Genomic DNA, 21,267 nt, shown 5'->3' on the forward strand with positions numbered 1-21,267 from the left:
AGGGAGGGCAGGATCTGGAATTCTCCCTGAGAATGTAGGATGTAGGAGGAATAAAGCCGACAGCTCCCGTCTTCTAGAGCTGCAGGGGAACTCAGAGGGGCGCTTAATTGATGCTTACGGAAGAGCGTGACACAGACAGACTTAAACCTTAGCGCGTTTATTCCCAGCTTCTGGCAGAGACGTTCCTATTTCCGTTAAGCAGGTGATGATGGCAAGGCTGTGGAGGTTAAGTCACATGCGCGAGTAACTCCATGGGTGACGATCACGGCCAGGACTTCAGTCCAGTCCCCTCAGTGAGGCCACCACGGTGCTCTGAATGCTTAGGTTGGCCCGTATGAAACTGTGGGTCAAAAAGGGTCGAATGTGAGCAATTTCGTATAACCCAACTGCTAAGGCGCTGGTGTGTGGGGACGGTCAGGGCGGTGGATGTGGCTCTCCCCTCTGCCCCCACTCCAGACCTCCTCACTCTTTCCTTTCTTTACTTCCCTCTTTCCTTCCTTCGTTTCCATGGCTCCTCCCAGCAGTACCCTGTAACCCAGCCTCCCATGCCTTCTGGTTTTCTCAGTGTCTGTCTTGACAGAACCCCATGTTGGACAGACTCTGGCTGTCTGTCTTTTTCTCGTCTGCACCCAAGCTTCAGAGCTCAGCCAGAGAAGGTTGTGCAGGAGGACACGCTCGTTCCATCACGCACACTCACACGCACACGCACGCGCACGCACCCCGCCCACACACACACACATCTTGACCACTGACCTCAGAAGCAGACATTTTCATCGGCCTGCTCATCTGACCAGATTCCTTGGGTAGCAGCCCCTGTTCTCACGCTCCCTCCACTGTCACGGACAGCACGTGGCCTTGCCTGTCCCTTCAGAGGAGCGCAGCCCGGTGCTGCCTCACCGTCTAGCCCCCCAGCCTGTGAACCTTCCCGCAGCTGCGCTGGCCTTTCCCTCCCTGTCCTCTCATAGCCAGATGTATTACTTTCAGTTGCTTCCTTTCTGTGGCTGTTAGCTCTCTGTCTGTTTTTATTTTTTTAAAGAAGATTTTTATTATTTGACAGCGAGAGAGGGAACACAAGCAGGGGGAGTGGGAGAGGGAGAAGCAGGCTTCCCGCTGAGCAGGGAGCCTGACGAGGGGCTCCATCCCAGGACCCTGAGCTCATGACCCGAGCCGAAGGCAGACGCTGAAAGACTGAGCCACCCAGGTGCCCCCTGTCTATTTAGTTTTAAAGATTTATTTATTTGAGAGAAAACGTGTACACGACTATGGGGAGGGGCGGAGGCAGAGGGAGAGAGAGAGTCCCCAGGCCGACTCCGTGTCGGCTAAGATCATGACCTGAGTGAAACCGAGTTGGGCGCCTCACGGACTGAACCACCCAGGCACCGCCTTCTCCCATGGCATTTAAATAACCTGTACTTCTAGGTCCCTTCCTTGACACCCTGGGTCTTCCCCTAGAGCAGTGCTGCCCCCTAGAACATTCCGCGGTGATGGCCTCCTTCTCCATCTGTGCTGTCCCCTGGGAGCCGCTTGCACATCTGCTGCTGGACCTTTGAACTGTGGCCGAGGAGACTGAGGAATAGAAGTTAACATTTTCTTTTACTTTGTTTAAAGAGCATCATGTGGCTAGTGGCTACCACAACCTGTCTACACCCTGTCTCCGTCCCCAGCCCAGGTCGATGTCTAAGACTTGTTTCGCCTTTCTCATGTATTGCTGGGCTCACGCCATGTGGTTGCTGTCCCGGTGCAGTCACCATTGACCTCTGAGCCATGAATCACTGTGGACGTCTTAAATTCTAAATGGTGTTTTGAGACTTTGTCTCACAAAGATGAGATTGGTCAGAGTCCCAGGATCCCCGCAGCCGAAGGGATCTTCTTGGCAGGTCTTGGGTAAAGAAAGAGGTGCATCTGGGGCCGCACTCGGGAGACGTGCACGTTTAGGACGTGGGACGAGGTTGCACGGGAGGCATATTAGCAAGGGGGGGGGTAGCACCCCAGAGCTCACTGTTAGAGACTGGAGGAAGCAGAGTATTATTTTCAGGCAGTGTTAGTGTGACATCCAGTAGCATAAGCGGGAGGGACACGAGTGGGAGGTGCCCAGACGCCTGGTCAGGACAACAGACTTGGCGTCTTACCATTTTCCTCTATTTCTCATAAAATGGTTTATGCTGGAGATCGTGCAAAAGCGGAAGGGAAGGCTTGTTTGCTTCCCCTACGAACTCCTTGTACGTTGCATTTAACTTGTGCTGGCTTTTGCCATCAGGGGCGGTGGCCGTGCGGTGGAGTCTCGCAGAGGGGAAGGAGTGGGCTCTGAAACCCACTGGGGGCTCCTGAGCTCCGAGTGGCTCCTGGTGCTGGGTGGGTGAGGAGGAGGCAGTTGGAGGGAGAATGCTCTTCCTTGCTGCTTGCTTGTCAAATTTTAATTTTGAGATTTTAAAGCAAAACATGCATATAGTTAGAGAAAATAAAATTGTACAGAGGAGGACCGTTCCTAGGCCCAGTCCTCACTGATACTCCTGGTACTTACCTCCTTATGTACAAATAATATATTTCCTTGTCCATTTGTTTCTGGATGTTAGTTTTCCACGTTTCTTTTTGACTTCTGGCTTTAGAAGATGAGAGTTGGGCTCATCGATGACCTCTCTTTTCCCCCTCCTCCCTGATGACCTGTGTCACTGTTTACATGCTCTACGGGTTCCCTGGGTCAGATACAATGTGCATTCTTTATTTCGGGTTCTGTCAGCTAGAGATGGAGTCTCTTGTCCCCTCCCTCGGTGGTTGCCCTCTGCTCTGCTGGGACCTCCCATCCTCAGTGTTGAGAACAGGTGCATCTGTCTGTGACCGAGGCTGAGTCTTCTCGCTGGCAGCTGGCGGCCGAGCTGGAGACCTCGAGGCTGGGTTCCCACCGTCCTGAGCTTGCCGTTTCTGGCCGAGGAGGCGCTTGGGCTGCCAGGATTACGTGCCCGTTCGGGTGCAAGTTGTACCTTCTCCTGGAGTTTGTTTTGTCCTTTTGTCCGACCTTTAGTTCTTCCACACCAAGCTCTTCGCTGGACCCCATGACCCTCATGGCCTCGGAAAGCCCTTTCGTATCACTGATTTTTGGCTCTTCGGTTTCACATGTAATTTTTTAGGGTCCCGTCATCGTGGATTTGGCCCCTCGATACCTCAGCTGTAGCCCCTTCCTCAGTCCTGGCCAGGGCACCTTCCTCACCCTCCCCACCCTCTGTCCGTGGAGAGGAGTTGTGATTCCCTTTCAGTTACCCTCTCCCTCGGGGGATGCTCTCCGCCTCAGTATGGTTCCGGCCCCTGTTTCCCTGGTGGAATTAGGCTGTGTGCAGAGCTGGTGGTTCTGAGAATTGTGCTTTGACATGCTTCCGAATTTGTGGCTCACAGAGTTGCTTTTCTGTCCTTGTGCAACTTATCCGCCTGTCACACCGCTGGTGGCCAGGGACCCTGCGTGCAGCTCAGCGTGCACAGTGAAAGGGGCCAGTCTCCTGTGCGTGGCTCTGGTTGGAGAAGGGCGAGCTGATAAGAGAGCTTACGGTTCTGAGAACAGCGAGCAGCATCTTGATGAACACAAGTAGCCGGTGGTAGGATTCGGGGCTCCCGAGCTCCCTGACGGTCTCCGAGGCTACCTGGACCAGCTCTTCGGTCCCTAACGGTGTGGCAAGCAGCCTGCCAAAGCCCTGAGTGCCACAGCCGGGCAGCCCGCACCCCAGCTACCCGGCCCACAAGGGGAAGTAGGACCAAGTCCCCAGAGCTGCCAGGAATTGTTCTGGGCCTGCAGAAGCCTCGTGGTGCCTGTGTGTGTGTGTGTGTGTGTGTGTGTGTGTGTGTGTGTATATGCGTGAGCATTTCTCTTCGTGGATGTGTCTTCTGTTTTCAGATAGATGGCGCTTGTTCTTTTGCCTTCTTGCACTTCTTAGCTGTGCCTCACGTGGCCACAGAAAACCGCAGTAGGAAATGAGAGCCAGAATGTATGGTTTGGCTTCTAGAAGGGGTCGTCCTTGCTCTTTTTCAGAAAGGGCCCTGGGTTAACGCTGATTCTCCCCTGCAGTGATCAGCCGTTCCCGCCATTGCCGTGTGTCCCCTTAGTATGAGGAGCGGGGTTCTGTAGAGACACGGGCCTGGCTGGCCTGGCTCCTTGGTGCACGGGTCTAAACCTTGACCGCGTTGTCGTAGGGTTTTCTCACATTGGCCGATGACCGGCTGCACCGCTCCCTGTAGACCTTCCTGTGGAACCATGCCGGGTGGGTGTCACGTACAGGGACGAATGCTAAGAGGAGGTGGATTCGGGAGTCTTGGGAAGACTTGCCTTTGACCCCAGTGCTGTCTCCCCGAATCCCCCATCTTCTGGTGAGACTGATGCAGGTGGTTAAAAAGATGTCCCTCCTGACTGAACACATTATTTTTGGAGATTTTTGTTGTTCTCTTCATTACTGAGCTTCCAAAACCGGAATGCATGACCAAACACACGCATTCCTTTTTACCAGGCCGTGAGAAGTGTCATCCCCCGCTCTGATCTGGTCCTTTCCTCACTCATTGTCATTCTGTCTGAGCTTGACCGTTGGCTTCTTTCAATTAAAGGTCATCCCACCTCAGGAAGTTTAAAATCAAAGTTCCGTCCCAGCCTCTCTGAACTTGGCAGACGATCTGGGGCGCGACGGGGTCTTGGCGATGTGCAGATGGCTCTGTCGCCGTCGGCCACGCTGGCCAAGCTGAGCTTTGCTGCGCGACAGCTTCCAGGGGCCTCATTTGGCTCTTGCTTTAACCTCTTTTAGATTCCTCTACCACTGTTGAGCTCTTGGGGTACCCACGTCCTGGAAGCTGTCCTAGGTCTTATCTCTAGTTCTGTGTCCTTTGGTGACCCCTCAGCCTGTCCTTGCTGGGAGTCCATGGGTTTGTGTTTCCGGACGGACTTAGCCATTCTGGCCCTCGCGCCTTCTCCTTTGTGATCCTCTCCCTCAGGTGGTTTGGTTGTGGGTTTCTTTTTTTTTTTTCAAGTTGTCTATAAATTGACTAAAGAAACTCCACTAAGAGGAGGAAGTAAATCAAATGCCACATTTCGGTGCCACTTTGCAGCAGCCGAGCTGGGACGCAGTAGTGCCCAGGGGGTGCTTGGTGTCGGTCCCCCATGTAATACAGATTCACGGTTCCGGGTGCGGCATGAGACCTGCCTGCCTTGGCACTTGCGTACCTTCCTCCCCAGTCTTGATTGTCCACAACGTGACAGCCTGCTGTTTCTCTGATCCGCTGTTGAATCCTAAAATGCTAAATCGTTCTACCTTTGTCCTCTGGAGACCCCCCTACCCCCCACTCCCCCAATGTTGGGGAGCGGTCGGAGGCACTGGCTGCGGTGCCTGGGCGGGCGGGCAGAGCGGCGGCCCGCAGAGGAGGCTCGGAGCCGGGGCGGGTGTGCCTCGGTGCCGCTGGCGGGAATGCTCAACGTCCCCTTCTGTTGCTTTTCTTCCGCAGACCATTCCCGGAGCAGCAAGTCTAGTTGCTGGAGCAGCAGCGACGAGAAGCGAGGACCCACACGCTCCGAGCACAACGCCAGCTCCAGTTCGAAGAGTCTCCTCCCGAAAGAGTCTCGGCTGGACACCTTCTGGGACTAGGGACAAGTCACGACACAAGCCACCCACGCCATGGAGGAAAAAAAAACCAGACACCAGGGCAATAGGAAGCAACAAAGAAACGTGAAACAGGAGAGCAGCCACCTTCAGACTGGAGAGCGCCAGACACGCAGACTTGGCCTTCGCCCTTGGCACGGAGGGCGGCCTACACTACATAGCGTCCGGCATTAGCATCGACTAAGGACTGTTGGACCCACACGAAACCTATGCTTTAGGTGTAAATAATGTACAATTTGTGGATGTCCTTGAACCTAGAGTACCTTCCCCTTTTTATATTTGTACTGACTTTAACTTATAAAAAAAAAAAAAGGAAAAAGAACAACAATTAAAAAAAAAAATAAACCCAACAACGAAAAGAATGTTTGGACGTTGGAGGAGGGATGGTCATTCAGCCCCTCTGTCACCGCGGCATGGAACCTGGGTTCTGGGATCGTGTGGCACACAGGCCCTCATCCGTGGGTGCCGCGGGGGGACACGAGCCATTGGCGTTCAGGTGTCTGTACACAGCGCATCGGGACCAGGGGTTGGGCACAGGTCCTGTGCTGTTGTGGGCACATCCCATCAAGCCATCGGCCCTTTTCTGATACTATGTTCCTGTGTTATGCGACGCCAGCTCTCAGGACCGGAAGGACACCTGGAGAAGCTAGTTTATTTTGTGTGGTTTCAATGATGACTACTCCTAAAAGGGAAGAAAAAAGGTCCTTGTTTCCAGAAGACGGAAGCAAGCCCCATTCCGCTCCACCACAGGAGAGGACGGAGAAAGCGTAAGGGTCTTAAGCTCCGAAACAAAGAGAAATCTTTGCTTTGTGGTTCCTTTTTAAACACACTCACACATACTTGGTAAGTGATGCTGTGCTGCTTGGAAGCCATCACTCAGAGGCCAGATGCACGCAGAGGACATTGGAGTCTGGGATGAAAGGCATGTATGTATTATTTATACGATGGAATTTTACGTTTTTATGTAAGCATGAAACAAAGGCAGTGTGAGAGAAAGCAAGACCTCGGCCGTGCTGTCTGTCACACTACACGTACTGTAGTACCATTTTGTATGTTGTGTAAAACAAAAAGCATTGAACAAAGCAAAAGGTGATGTATGTATATGAGAAAATTAATTGTACGATATCATTCCAGTACATTCTGTTGTACATTTTAGTCCTGTTTACTTTCTCTTCATTGTTGATAAGAGGATGCAAACTGTGTACAGTTTCCAGCTAGTTCCCCATATTAGAGAAGAACTACACAGAGTATTAGAAGAAAAAAGAGAGAAAGAACATTTGTGAATTGCAGTTGTCCAAAAAAAAAAAAAAATAGCCTAGCTGGCCTTATTTGTGAAGCATAATTGCTTTTAGCATATGGAAGTATTTTTTCACATTTTCTTTGTATAAAATTTGTATTAAACTTAAATATCTTTTTTTGATGATGGTGTTTCTTTGTGACTGAGCCAGTGGACTCGCACCGTTATGCTCTTTTGGGTTCTGCCCCTCCCCCCCCCTTTTTCAGATTCTTCACCTTTTTTTAATTAAACTGTTTTTGGAAAAATGGCTCGGTCGTCCTCAAATCTGCAGTTTTCCATCGGGTCGGGATGGCCGTGTCAGGTCTGCATGACCCAGCACAGGAAGTCAAGGGCATCTCCACAGGTGGTGAGCACATAATGGGGGGCGCCAGTGGGCACCTTTCCTAGGAGGTCCTGTTCCTTGGAATCCATTGACAGGGACACACCAACCAGAAGGGAAATCCTGGTTGGTCTTTGCAAGACAGTGAGAGGGGGAGGGGGACAGTCTTCATGTGGCAAGGGTTGGGGCCTGAGCTTTCGGGAATGGCGGGGCTCGCATGCGACCTTAATACGGCTTGGGTTCACCCGGGTCATTTGGCTCCTGTGGGGTCACAAAACATTTTGATTTTTTTATCAGTCACTTGAAAATGTAAATACTATATGCTCAGCTCATGAGCCTTACAAAAAGCAGAGGATGGGCTGGATTTGGGCCATAGGCCATTTGCTGACCACTGCTGGGAAAGGAACAAAATGGGGATACTTTATTTTTTAATTAATTAATTAGTTAATTAATTAATTTTTATTTATTAATGGTGCTAAAATCCAGGATTGAACCAAAAATGGGCATATTTTAACACCAAGGGGTAAAGGTGACTTCTCTCACTGGAACCCATACTGGGGGTTTGACCTGAGACCTAAATCAAGAGCTGGCTGTGGGGACCTGGAGTGGGTGAGCATCCTACACTGGAATCAGCAGGTACAAAGGCCCTGGGGTGTTCACTGCGAGCGTGACATGCTTGATGGCCTGCAGGGTGGCTGGTATGGCTGAGAGGAGTGGAGGTGGGGAGGGCACCGCATGTAGGGTCAGTGGTACCTGATATTCATGTGGAGGGTGTGGGCCACCGTGATGGGAGCTGCCAGGGGCTCTTGTAGAAACAGGCCCAGGGGCGCCTGGGTGGCTCAGTGGGTTGGAGCCTCTGCCTTCGGCTCAGGTCATGATCTCAGGGTCCTGGGATCGAGCCCCGCGTCGGGTTCTCTGTTCAGCGGGGAGCCTGCTTTCCCTCTCTCTCTCTGCCTGCCTGTCTGCCTACTTGTGATCTCTGTCAAATAAATTAAAAAAAAAAACAAAAAACCAGGCCCAAAGAAGTAACTAGCTCAAGGCCATGGAGCTAGTGAAATTCTAATTGGACTGCTACTGAATGCTTTTTCCAGCAAATAGGCCATCATCTTTTTTTGGGTTAGAAATTTTTTGAGCTTCCTTCCTTTTTTTCTTTCTTTTTTTAAAGATTTTATTTATTTGACACAGAGAGCACAAGTAAGTAGGCAGGCAGAAAGAGAGGGGGAAGCAGGCTCCCTGGTGAGCAGAGAGCCCAATGCAGGGCTGGATCCTAGGACCCCGAGATCATGACCTGAGCTGAAGGCAGAGGCTTAACCCACTGAGCCACCCAGGCACCCCTCAGCTTCCTTTCATTGGGCATGTATGTGCCCCTTGCTGTCTCATTTGAAGACCACAGAGGGGCAGTGGACACAGCCCCACCTTAGAGAACGAGGCTGAGGTGGTAAGCAGGACCGCAGTATCCCATTTCTTCAGCTCCAGCAAACCAGCCCCTATCCGGCCCCAGGGCCCTTGCACTTGCTGTGCCCTTGGCCTGGCACACCCTTCTGTGGCTGGCATCTTGGATTGTCTTTCAGGTGTCACCTCTGAAGCAGCCCCCCCCTCCCCAAATTGTTCTCTGTCCCAGCCTCTTACTAGTTTTCATATCCTTGAGCAAAGTTAATACATATTTATGACTTACTCTTGTGTGTCCCACTCACAGGTGAGCTGTGTTGCCAGGGCTTGGAAGGATGCACGGTTTCTGGGTGGCGCTGCGTTTAAGCAGGGACAACCTCTGAGCCTTCCTCACTGTGAGGTTCCCCAGCACCCCGACCCTGTACCCGGGGGTCTCAGCTGCAGCCTCCTACGGAAGGAAGCACCCGAGGCAGAAGTGGTAGAGAAAGTGTTGGTTTTTAAAAAATGTTGAATTTTACTATATATTTGACTAGGTCCGTGCCTCCCATTTGGAAAGACATGGGTGTGCTCCCAGCCTTCTCTCCCCGGTGCCTTTCCTAGGCACTCTTCAGTCTGTGCATTTACAGACCCCTGTGGGGAGGCAGTTTTTTCTCTTTTTGGAACATAAGCGGCAGCATTTGACACAAACCTTCCTGTCTTGTTGCCTTTTTTACTTACCTGAGGTCTGGGGCATATCTCCCAACACCTCTTCATTGCCCTGTGGGTCCGTCACCCTGGGTTGCAAGAAGACAGTGCATGTCACAGCCCCCGGGAGTGCGTCCTCAGATAGTCCCCCGAAAACACTGGCCATAGGGCTGGGGGTCCCGTGGGAGTCCTCCAAGGCTGCACCAGAGGGTCTGTGAGAAACCAGACAAGAGAGGGACAACTCCAAGCTTCCAGACAGGGTGCGGAGACTTCCTCGCTGGCGCTAGTCCCGGTCGAGTATTTTCAGATGCCTGAAGAGTCTGGATCGACCAACGAGAAGAGGGAGGACCCAGAGGGGTTTGCCATGGTCCTCGTTACGTTTTAAGGATGGCCCAGCGTGGGGCAGGACTGGCTGAGGCTGCGGAGGACCGAAATGCGATCGGGCACTCTCGCCACCTGGTGGCCCTCGCCTAGAACTGCAGCCCCAGAGCCGCCGCTGGACCACGGGGGACAGAGAGGTGGGCCAAAGCCGATCATTCAGGTGACAGCTGCTTACGATCACTCTGTCTGGACTAAGCACTGAGGATACAGTACTTGCAAAACAGGTGCAGCCTCTGTCCTCATCTGACATTCCCCACGGGAAGCAGTCAACTATGCAGATAACATGATCCTAGGTGGGACAGATAATGTTGAAGGTAAATAAACGGGGCGTGGAGGGGAGGTTGATGGTGTGTTTGGGGACGGCCTCTCAAAGGAGCTGGTCCCTGAGCATAAACCAGAAGGAAGGTGTACCGAGCTGTGATGACCGGGCCATTGGTTATTCTCAGCGGAACATTAGAAGCACCTGGGAAGGGCTTTTTTTTTTTTTTTTTTTTTTTTTTTTGGTGATAACAAACAGGCAAATGCTGAGACCCTACCTGCTTCTCCCAAATAATGACATCCCACTCTCCGGGCTCGGGTTTGGGCTTCTGTCCTTTCAAAGTTTCTCAGGTGATGCTACTGGGCAGCCAGACCCGAGAGCCATTAACCTGGTTGGAAGAATGTCCCGGCTGGAAGAACGAATATAAGAGGCCTGAGGTGGGGACCCGGCATCTTCCAGGAGGAGAAGGCAGGCCCCTGGGGCCAGAGCGGAGGGATTCCAGGTGGGGGGTGGGGCTGATGGGCTCAGAGAGGGAGAGAGGAAGAGGCTGGGTTCCAGGGTGCTCCAAAGCAGATGGCAAGCCGGGTGGGTGGTTTTCTTTTTTAACAGCTTAACTGAGATATAATTCACATATCATACAATCTACCCATTTGAAGTAATTCAGTGATTTTGGGGTATATTACATTATTTAAAAAAAAATTGTAGTAAAACATGTAACAAAACTTGCCCTTTTAGCCATTTTCTTAAAAAAATTGAGAGAGAGCACACTCACGAGCAGGGGGAGGAGCAGAGAGGGAGAAGCAGACTCCCCATTGAACAGGGAGCCCCATGCCGGGGTTGATCCCAGGACCCCGAGATCATGACCTGAGGTAAAGGTAGACGCTTAACGGACTGACCCACCCAGGCACCCCACCTTTTAACCATTTTTAAGTGTAAAACTCAGTGGCATTAATCAGAGTTGTGTTTCACACATAGAAATGTTTTCCAAACGTAAGCTTTTATAACAGAGCACCTCGGGACACCCCCTGCATTTTCCTTCATCCGGGGAAGCAAAGGTCACCATATTTTTTCCACCGTCCCTGGGGTGGGCTGAGGGTTTTCCATGCTGGCATCTTCTGGTCTTCATGATAACCGCACAGGGCAGCATGAGGGAAGTGACTTCCCCAAGGTGACACAACAGGTTAGTGCCAGAGTCAGGATTCAGACTGGACCCCTGTGACTGCGACACCGCGGTCAGTTTACGAAATGACCTCCGGGGACCCTCTTTTCTGGACTCCCCGCCACTGTCCACGGGGTGGGTACTGTTCTCTCTGTGAAGCTGGGAAACTGAGACTCCAGGCTTCCATGAATTTAAAGGGACGGGGGGTCAGGGTTTTAGTTGCATACGACACTCTAGGTAATCTGGCAGGAAAGGAATTCATTAAAGGATATTGCGGGACTCACAGACCTCTGGGAGGCAGGGCCGGAGAAACCGGCCAAGTTACATCACAGGACCTTCCCTTCACGGCCACTGGGCCCAGACACTGCAGCTCTCACAGGTGACACTGGGCCTGTCCGTCCAGCCTCCTTGCTAGATTGGATCCCACACATCAGAATGCACGTTGCAGAATCCCACTGCTTTCACGTGCGAGCGAACCTGGACGAGGCAAAACAGGTTGCGCTCGTTGGGTCCAATTGAGTCTAAATAGCGCTTGGGGATACTTGATTGGCTGAGTCTCCAGCTGGGGATCTCTGATTGGTTAAATCTAGGTCACATGCCTACGTCCTAACCGCAAGGAAGGCTGGGAAGGTGGGATTCAGGACGCTTCGGCTGCGATACCTAAGGTAGGAAATTGTCCAAACACAAGGCCTTGGGTTGACACAAACATTGTCAGCGGCCCCTGCAGAACTTCCCAGAGTCTCTGTCAGAATTCTGGCCAGCAAAATTCGCCCGGCCAGGTAAAGCGGAAGGGTGTAGTAAGCGAACAAGGCTGTAGTGGGGCCCGCGGCAAGCCGGCTGGGCTGGAACTACATTTCCCAGAATCCTTTTCCCTTGAATGGTGCAGAGTTGGACTTGACCCAAAGCGGGACTCGGATGTGATTTTGAAGCCGGAAGGGAAGCAGCAGCTTGTTCTCTTGCAAGGCTGCTGTGGCTAGGACAGCTGCAGACGTGCCCTCAGACCCCAGCTTGTCCTTGCTGGCCTCTGTGCTACACGCCGGTCTTGTTTCTGACTTCTGGACACCAGCAGCTGGCCCGCCGCCCCTGGGTGCTTGGCTGTAGAGGCCAAGGTTCCTCGTCGATTTCTCTCCTGGCGCCTCCCTGCAGACTCACTTTGGTGGCTGGACATGCCCCACGGCTTCTGTTTGCCTTGTTGGTGACTCTGGGCGCCGCTTTTCCAACTCCTCTGACCCCCGTAGAAGACCTAAGTCCCATAATACGTATCTCACCCCTAACTCATGGGCCCAATCTGAGTGCTTCCCTGATTGGATCTGATGCAGGATGAGTGTTTACAGACTCAGGAGGAGGGCTGAGGGAGCCTCATGGCAGGACCGTCGGCGGGGTGTGGGGTGGGCGGGCACGGGCGCGGGGTGCTGCTCCTCCGGGATGAGGAAACCCTGCTGTTGATCTGTAGCAGCTGCTCCAGCTCCTGGGCCCTGACCCGCCCAGCATTGCTCTCGTCTCCACCTGCAGGCCGGATGCCCCGTGTGCAGCCCGCTTTCTCCCTTACTTAGTTCAGTACCAAATAGGGGTCTCTTGTGAACGTAGGCCCTCAGTGCTCCAGACCCCTGACTGAGAAGGGTTTCCAGCTTTCCCGCCTCTCCATTCCAGAAAGCACAGCTCAAGGAGGGGCAATGGTTGAATCTGAGTAAGTCATTTCTCACCCAGAGTTGTGGCTGGTGATCAAAGCCTTGGCTTTGCCATTTGGCCCAGGGCTCTGTCTGCCCCAGGCTCTCTTGAGGGCATGATATTTATGGAAAACCATTGCCTCCCTGGCCCGAGATAGTCCAAGGCCAGGTCAGCTGGGCTGTAGACAGCTTAAGACAACTGGTACTGACCTTGGTTCACTTTGGAGATCTGCAGGAGAAGGCAACTTCATTTCTGTAGCATCTTTTACATTCCAGGCAGTTCATGTGCACTGAATCCTAATAATCTGCACTTGGCAGCTGAGGACACCAGACCCAGAGAGGTTGAGGAAGCCGTCTGAGGTCACACAGCTAGTTAGTGGCAGAAACGACTTGAACCCAGTCTGATGACACAAAGGAATGTCTGCTCTTAACCTTTACGTTTGTCATCATTTGAGAAGCTTTTGTATAAAAGCTACTTCCTCCCTCCCTCCCTCCCTTATTAGGCACCCATTCTTGGCTGGGCAGTTTCAGGTACTGGGGACACAGCTGTGGACAAAGAGATGTAGCTACAAGGTAGTGGTAAAATGGGAGTTGCCAGCTCTGCTCCCAGGACCAGGTGGGTAACAGAAACTAGTGAAACAGGTTGGGGGAGAGTGGACACAGACATGTATTTTTTTAATATCAAACATGTTAGAATAGACTCATGCCTCTGTTTTCTTCTTGAAACCTGTAGTTCTCTTAGTTTAGTTTTTATTTTCCTTCCACTTTTGATAGAAAAATGTGTTTTCTATGGAAAAACCAGCTGCCATGTGTGATGGTAGATGATGTGTCAGGGAGGTGACAGGGCATGGCGGGGGACGGTGGCATTTGGTGAGGTTGGAGCAGTGACAGCAGGAGCTGCGGAGTGGCCCCAGCTGATCTTGTGTACCTGCAGGCCCAGTGTTGCCCTATCCTTGGCTTTGTTTTTGGAGAGAAGTTGGAAGAGTGGATTTTGACTTAAATCTCTCAAGTTTTATTATTATTTTTAAAGATTTTATTTATTTATTTGACTGCTCCCCGCCAAGCAGAGAGCCCGATGTGGGGCTCAATCCCAGGACCCTGAGATCGTGACCTGAGCCAAAGGCAGAGGCTTAACCTACTGAGCCACCCAGGCGCCCCAAATATCTCAAGTTTTGAATAGTTGGGTCAACGTTTGAATGCGTTAATGTGAACAACAATGAAATGTCTCTGTGGGCCCAATCTGGACTGTGAGCCACCAGTTGGCACCCTTGGGCCGAAAAACAGTCATTGGGCAAGGATGCTGGGTTGGGGTTCAGCTTGGCCACATTCTGGCTGCAAGGTCAAGGACATGCCACAACACCCCTCTGGGCCTCCATTTCCCCCTCCGTAAATGGGGCTTGTGAACACCGCAGTTAATTGGAAGATGGACACACTGTTGGCCGAACGTTGTTCTAAACTAGCATCTTCCAAACACCAGGTTATAAGCGAAACTGTCATAATAGATTGTGACCTGCACCATTTAAAATATAATAGAGCAGATGGCATAGACTAGGATGTGTCACAGTAAGATGGGGGAGGCATTGCTTGGTGAAGCCTATTTCAGACACAGACAACATACACACATATGTGTGTACATACACAGGTATGTGTTCTCCTCGGTTTGATGTAATCGGCACCGCTCACTGTGGAGTGCAGTCAGAAAAGTCTGGAAGCCGCTGTTCTAAGTACTGGTCCTGTCTGCACGCGTTCAGTGCTGTGAGCAATCCGCGAGGTTGGTTCTGTTGTTGCCCCCATGTTACAGCTGAAAAGTGAGATTCAGAGAGTAACCAGAAGAGCCGGGATTTAACCCAACGTCCCCTGCCTGATCACCGTGCCATGCTTCCTCTCCCGTGGGGGTGACCTGAGCTAATGTGGGTCAAGGGCTTAGCGTCGTGCCTGGGACACAGCAGGTGCTTAGTGTTAGAAGCTGGGCTTGGGTTTGCAGCTTCTCATTCAACCACAGCAGGTGGCCATCGGGGATCCAAGGGGCGAGGCAGGAGAGGCCCAGAACTCTGCTGACTCTGCTACCGGTGGAGAGGGCTGATGTCTGCAAGGGCGTTTCACCTACAGCCAGAGCTTACCGGCTACTCATTTGGGGCCAGATACTTCATGCTGAATTTTATAATGCTCTCTGAATCCTTTTAAGGGCAGCCTTGCATTGTTTCCAGGCCCGGCTTAGGGTGGCACTGGAGGGCGGCTGGGCCCAGCTGTGGGGTCGCACTGCCCTCTGGTGGTCACCAGCGGAATAGCTTTTCCCCGAGCGGAGCTAGCATCAACGGCGGTGGAAAGCACTACGGGGAGACTGGTGAGAGATCAGGACAGTGATGGAATGTGGGTAGAGGCTGGGAGAGGCTGTGAAGGAGCCTTTTGGGGGTTCCTAGAAAGCTCTTCCATCTTGATCTGGGCGGTGGTTACCCAAGTGTGATCCTAGGTAAAAATACATCAAGGTGCATACTTGAACTTTGTGCAGGAAACTCTCTGTAGGTTATACGATGAAATTTAAAATTATTTAAGTTCGGGGCACCTGGGTGGCTCAGTGGGTTAAAGCCTCTGCCTTCAGCTCAGGTCATGATCTCAGAGTCCTGGGATCGAGCCCCACATCAGGCTCTCTGCTCAGCAGGGAGCCTACTTCCTCCTCTCTCTCTGCCTGCCTCTCTGCCTACTTGTAATCTCTGTCTGTCAAATGAATAAATAAAATCTTAAAAAAAAATTTAAAAAAAAAATTATTTAAGTTCATGAGGAATTCCAGTTGTTTTTGACTGGACACCGTACTTCTTCTTCTTTTTTTTTTTTTTCTTTTAAGATTTTATTTATTTATTTGACTGGGAGATCACAAGTAGGTAGAGAGAGAGAGGGGGAAGCAGGCTCCCCGCTGAGCAGAGAGCCTGATGCGGGGCTCGATCCCAGGACCCTGAGATCTTGACATGAGCTGAAGGCAGAGGCTTAACCCACTGAGCCACCCAGGCACCCCTGGACACCCTACTTCTATCCTCCTCCCTCCAAACCACTGTCCCCACAGTAGCCATTTTTAAAAATACCAATTCGATCATGCCAGTCTCCTGCTTAAAACCCTCTCGTGGGTCCCCATTGGACTTAGAATAAAATCTCGACCCCAGTAAAATTCCAAATCTGTGACCAAAAGGATCCGACCGCATCTGCCTGGGCCTTACCCTCTGACCCCATGACCTTTGACCTCACCTCCAGTTTTCCCAGGTTTCCCTTCTTTCTCTCCAGCTTGAAAGCTTTGTTTGCCCACAAGTTCTGTACTTCCTTCTTTCCCCCTGGAGTGCTTGCCCTGGATTTTCTCACCAGCCAGGACTGAGCTCAGGTGCCACCTGCTGGGAGGGGAGCAGGCTGTCCACAGTGTCCCCACACTGTTCCAGTTACTCTGGGCCTGTCACCCCAATGCTCCCTTCTGGACTCCAGCCAGTGTCTGAGAGGACAGCAGCCCCCTCGTTGACCCAGCACCACCATGTGTATACTCGGGAAGTCACAATCTCAACCAATAAAAAGACCCTCAGTGTTTATCCGCTGGACAAGAGGCTGCTTTTTGGACCCTGAATGTTTCACTGGACAGATCCTGGGATCTCCTTCAAAAGGATGTTCTTAGGCTTCCCCCTCCCCCTTTTAGGGTAGGCTCTGGACCCGGAGTGGAGCCCAGGGAGGGCCTTGAACTCCCGAACCTGAGATCAAGACCTGAGCTGAGATGCAGATTGGACGCTTAAACTTCTGAGCCACCCAGGCTCCCCTCTGGCCGGCTTTTGGAAATTGGCTGGCTTAGGCCTCCCAAGATCCCCCTTCTCCTCCCTGTGAGGGTCCCCCGGCTGCTGCTCTGCTGCCCTCAAGGTGGTTCTTGGAAGGGGAGTTGGGTTGTGGCACAAGCCTGTGCATGGGGAGCTGGGGCATGAGTGCTGGGGTTGGGCTTGTGGTCACCGGCGCTCTGCTGTGCCTCCTGCAGGACAAGGCAGGGAGTGGGAAAGTCTGTGGCTTACGGTCAGTTTGCCTGCTTGTGTCCTCTGACCTCTGCGGGGAAGTCCGCTCCATGGCGGGGCGGGAAAGCCTTGGTCTGTTTTCACGTCCATGGCCACGGGCTGAGTAGAGCACCTGGTGAATGGTAGACCCCGGCTTCCTCTGGTGGCAGGATGAACGGCTAGCACCGGGGCTCTGAAACGGGATAGGGCTTTATCAGGCGTCCCTGGCTCTGACCTCGGAGACCACCACTGCCCCGCTTTTGGTGATGGTGGCTTGTCAGAGACCAGGCCTCCTGGGATGGGCAACCAGGAGGCTGCCTGATTCACAGACCAGCTTTCCTCAGCCTCCCACTTGCACCCAGAGTCCCACAGGAAGGGGCTAGTGTTGCCACTTGGGGGAAACTGGCTAGATAACGAGCTACCTACAGCAACCAGCTGTGACCGAGAAATCTCTAGAACTGACATCTGATCTTCAAGACTTTCTTACAGTAGCCTACTCTCAGCGTTCAGTATATAAGGAAGGCACACTCCCACTTATGCCCGCAAGTCTCATAGCTCCTGTGGGTCACCATTTTCATTAGTTTCGTGTATCTTCTTCCAAAGTTTCTTCTTTTTCATGGTTGCATAGTATTCCACCCCGTGACTGTGCCGTCCTTTAACCTGCACACAACTGACGGGTGTTTAGGTGGTTTTCATTCTTTGCTATTACAGACAATGTTGTAGAAAATAAATCTGTATGGAGTTTTCACACCCACATGAATATAGATCAGTTCTCAGAAGTGGAATTGCTGGATACCATTTACAAATTGGGTAAACACTGCCAACTTCCCCTCTTAGGGACTTGCGCCAGTTTCAGCTTCTGCCAGCAATCTGCAAGGGGCCCCACAGCTCTGCTGGTACTAGGAGTCCCAGAACTTTCATATTTTTGCCAGTGTGATGTGGAAAGTGGTATCTCAGTGTATCTCAGTGACCATCTTTTTATAAGTTTAAAAAGCAGTTTTATTTTTTAAAAGTTTTTATTTTACACCCATTGTGGGGCTTGAACTCACATCCCTGAGAGCGAGAGTTTCATGCTTCACAGACTGAGCCAGCCAGGTGCCCCAAGTAGTAGTTTTTTTGTTTTTTTTTTGGAAAAAATGTAGGGCACACCCTGGCTGGCTCAGTTGGTAAAGCGGGTGACTCTTGATCTCAGGGCTGTGGATTGGAGCCCCACATTGGATGGAGAGATTACTTATAAAATAAAATCTCTCTCTTTTTTTTTTTTTTTTTCAAGATTTTATTTGTTAGAGGGAGCACAAGCAGGGGGAGAGGCAGCCAGAGGGAGAAGCAGGCTCCTTGTGATGCAGGACTCGATCCCAGGACCCTGGGATCCTGAGCTGAAGGCAGATGCTTAGCCAACTGAGCCATCCAGGTGTCCCTAAAAAATGCAATCTTTTTTTCTTTTTAAAGATTTATTTATTTATTTATTTGATAGACAGAGATCACAAGTAGGCAGAGAGGCAGGCAGAGAGAGAGGGGGAAGCAGGCTCCCCGCTGAGCAGAGAGCCTGATGCGGGGCTCGATCCCAGGATGCTGAGATCATGACCTGAACCAAAGGCAGAGGCTTAACCCACTGAGCCACCCAGATGCCCCCGAAATCTTTTTTTTTTTTTTTTTAAGATATATTTATTTGACAGAGAGATAAAGAGCCCAAGTAGGCAGAGTGGCAGGCAGAGGGAGAGGGAGAAACACGTTCTCTGCCGAGCAGGGAGTCTGATATGGGGGTTGATTCTAGGACCCAGGGATCATGACCTGAGCCGAAGGCAGATGCTTAACTGACTGAGCCACGCAGGTGCCCCTCTAAAAAATAAAATCTTTAAAAAAAAAAAGTAGGGGTGCCTGGGTGGCTCAGTGGGTTAAAGCCTCTGCCTTCCGCTCAGGTCGTGATCCCAGGGTCCTGGGATCGAGCCTCGCATCGGGCTCTCTGCTCAGCAGGAAGCCTGCTTCCCCCGCCCCTCTCTGCTTTCCTCTGCCTACTTGTGATCTCTGTCTGTCAAATAAATAAATAAAATCTTAAAAAAAAAAAAAAAGTAAAATGTTTGTTTTGTAGCCTTCAGGCAATTTATTAAAAAAAATTTTTTAGGGGCACCTGGGTGTTTGGGCTCCCTGCTCAGTAGGAGCCTGCTTCTCCCTCTCCTGTTCCTCCTGCTTGTGCTGTCCTTCTCTCTGTCAAATGAATGGATAAAATCTTAAAGTTTTTTCTAGACTTTTTTTTTTTTTAAGTAATCTCTTGGGGCTTGAACCCATAACCCCAAGACCCAGAGTCACATCATGCTTCCTGACTGATCCAGCCAGACACTGCTAGCCTTCAAGCATTTAATTGATTAATTCATTTATTAAAAGATTTGTTTATTTGACAGAGAGAGACACAGTGAGGGAGGGAACACAAGCAAGGGGTGTGGGAGAGGGAGAAGCCGGCTTCCCCCTGAGCAGAGAGCCCGATGCAAGGGCTGGAGCTCAGGACCCTGGGATCGTGACCTGAACCGAAGGCAGAAGCTTAACCACTGAGCCACCCAGGCGCCCCTGCCAGTGCATTTTAGATGCCTGAGTAATATCTGGTGACAAATGTCCAGCTCTAGGTGTTGGTAATATGAATGAATGATATTCTGAGTAGAAATCTGAGCCTGTGAGATGTAACACTACTACTAATAACACTATTACGTGCTATATAAGTTGGGATGCTTTTGGTTACAAGTAACAAAGGAAGAACCAATTAAAAAATATTTGAACCACAAGGACTTTTGTTAACTCACATAATAGATATAACCTGACTTTCCAAAAAACAGTTGTCCTTTTAAGAATTAGTGCTGTATCAGTGGAAATCTTCTACTCTAAGTATATGCCTGTAAATGAAACCGCACTGAAGCGTCCAAAGATGGAGAGAAAGAGACTGAATTAAAAAATTTAAAGCCATGTCTTGAATTCTGCATTTGGGATGGGGGTGTCTGAGGTCACACATCCCTAAACTTTTCAGTCAAGTAAGCCAAAGAATTCTGTTGTTTGGTTTACGCCTCTTCTGTTGTGTCTCTTTCCTTTGCAAGGGAAAGAAATCCAAACGGTTGCTCTCTGATTTCTAAAGCCCTTGGATAGGCAGACCCAGAGGCTGACCTGAGGACTTCCTTGGGTCTCTGTCTGGGCTGGTCAGGAAGTTCTCAAGTTATGCTCAGACTTCTGGGAGGCCAAGGGCTTTTGCTTATGAGCGCTGAATAGTGTAGTTCCTCTACTTCCGAAATTGTTCTCAAGAGATGCAAGATACTGCTGGGGAAACAGTGACGATTAAGCAGCCTGGGGCCAGTGAAACTTAGCTATTCCCCACCCATCCATCCATCTTCCATTCCTCCATCCATCCATCCTCCCACCCCCATCCATAATACATCTGCCATCCGTCTGTCTGACCCACCGTCTGTCCATCCATCATCCATCCATCTGTCCATCCGTCAGCCCTCAGTGCTGTATCTGTGTCAGACTGTGATGGGGACTGAGTATACCGAATGAGAAAGACCCTATCCTTGAACACTGGGAGTTCTGGGTCCTCTAGAATTCTGGCAAAAACACTTACCTTACAGACTATGAAATCCTAGCTTCCATCAAAACCACCACGGGACATTTAGTCCTCAAACAGAACAGTGCTTGACAACCTGGGTAGTTAATTTCAGGAATAAGGGGCGGGTCTGTCTGTTTCACCCAAACCTCCTCTCTGTGGATGGCTGGACCTCTGTTAGTGCCTCTAATGGAAGCCTGGAGCATGGTCATAAAGTAGGGACACCCTAGCCCACTTCAAAATGTAAACGTGGTTTTATTTAATGCCTTTTATCCATCACAAAGTACCGCCTCCTCCCCAGGGTCCCCTCTTCCTAGAAAACAAGATGGCAGCATAAGGCACGTGCACTGTCCACATGACCTCGGGTTAGGTCTTTAAAAACAAAAATAAGCAACAGTCTTCCCATTAGCCCCGAATCGTCTCCCTCACCAATTGTTCAAAGAATGATTGTCCCCCAGAGCACAGCTTGGAGCAGAGAGTACGTAAATGCCAACTGCACCAGCCCACATGCCAGGTTAGAAAACCAAACCAAACCAACGACTAAGAAAACCGACAACACAGGTACAAGAGCGTAATACCGGAGTAATGAGATTAGTCCATAAATTAAAAAGAAAAAACAACAAAAAAATCCCAGGCCTGTCCCCGCCTCATTAACCGGCCCTCCCCCAAATCAGCAATTCCTCGCTTTTTGTTCTGTGGGTCTTGTAGGAAGGACTGGTCTCCGAGCCAGTCCTCTTCTCCAAAGTTAAATGTTCCAGAGCCGCTGTGGGCTTCCCGGCGTCTCCGCACCCGCGCTTGGACTACGGGGACAGCCGCTGAGATGGTCACCAGGCACGTCCTCTCGGCCACAGGGGCCCTGCCCGGCGTCCGGCATCTGGCGGGGAGGCGGGGGAGGCGG

General features: G+C 51.2%; 1 protein-coding gene across 9 annotated transcripts in view; it reads left to right on the forward strand.

The window, feature by feature from the left end:
• ZMYND8 (zinc finger MYND-type containing 8) overlaps positions 1-5,936 on the forward strand; it is a 140,574-nt gene extending 134,638 nt beyond the window's left edge. For 8 of the 9 annotated variants that reach the window (XM_032838606.1, XM_032838607.1, XM_032838608.1 and 5 more), the window contains exon 23: positions 5,470-5,712. In XM_032838606.1, coding sequence (XP_032694497.1) covers positions 5,470-5,609 — 140 coding nt within the window. In that variant the 3' untranslated portion in view covers positions 5,610-5,712. Of the gene's footprint in view, positions 1-5,469 lie in introns of all 9 variants that reach the window. The other variant, XM_032838605.1, reaches the window with a different exon arrangement.
• Positions 5,937-21,267: the final 15,331 nt, after the last annotated feature.

Source organism: Lontra canadensis, unplaced genomic scaffold, assembly GCF_010015895.1.
Source record: "Lontra canadensis isolate GAN:19392208 unplaced genomic scaffold, GSC_riverotter_1.0 scaffold105, whole genome shotgun sequence".
In the NCBI taxonomy this organism is placed as follows: Eukaryota; Metazoa; Chordata; class Mammalia; order Carnivora; family Mustelidae; genus Lontra; species Lontra canadensis.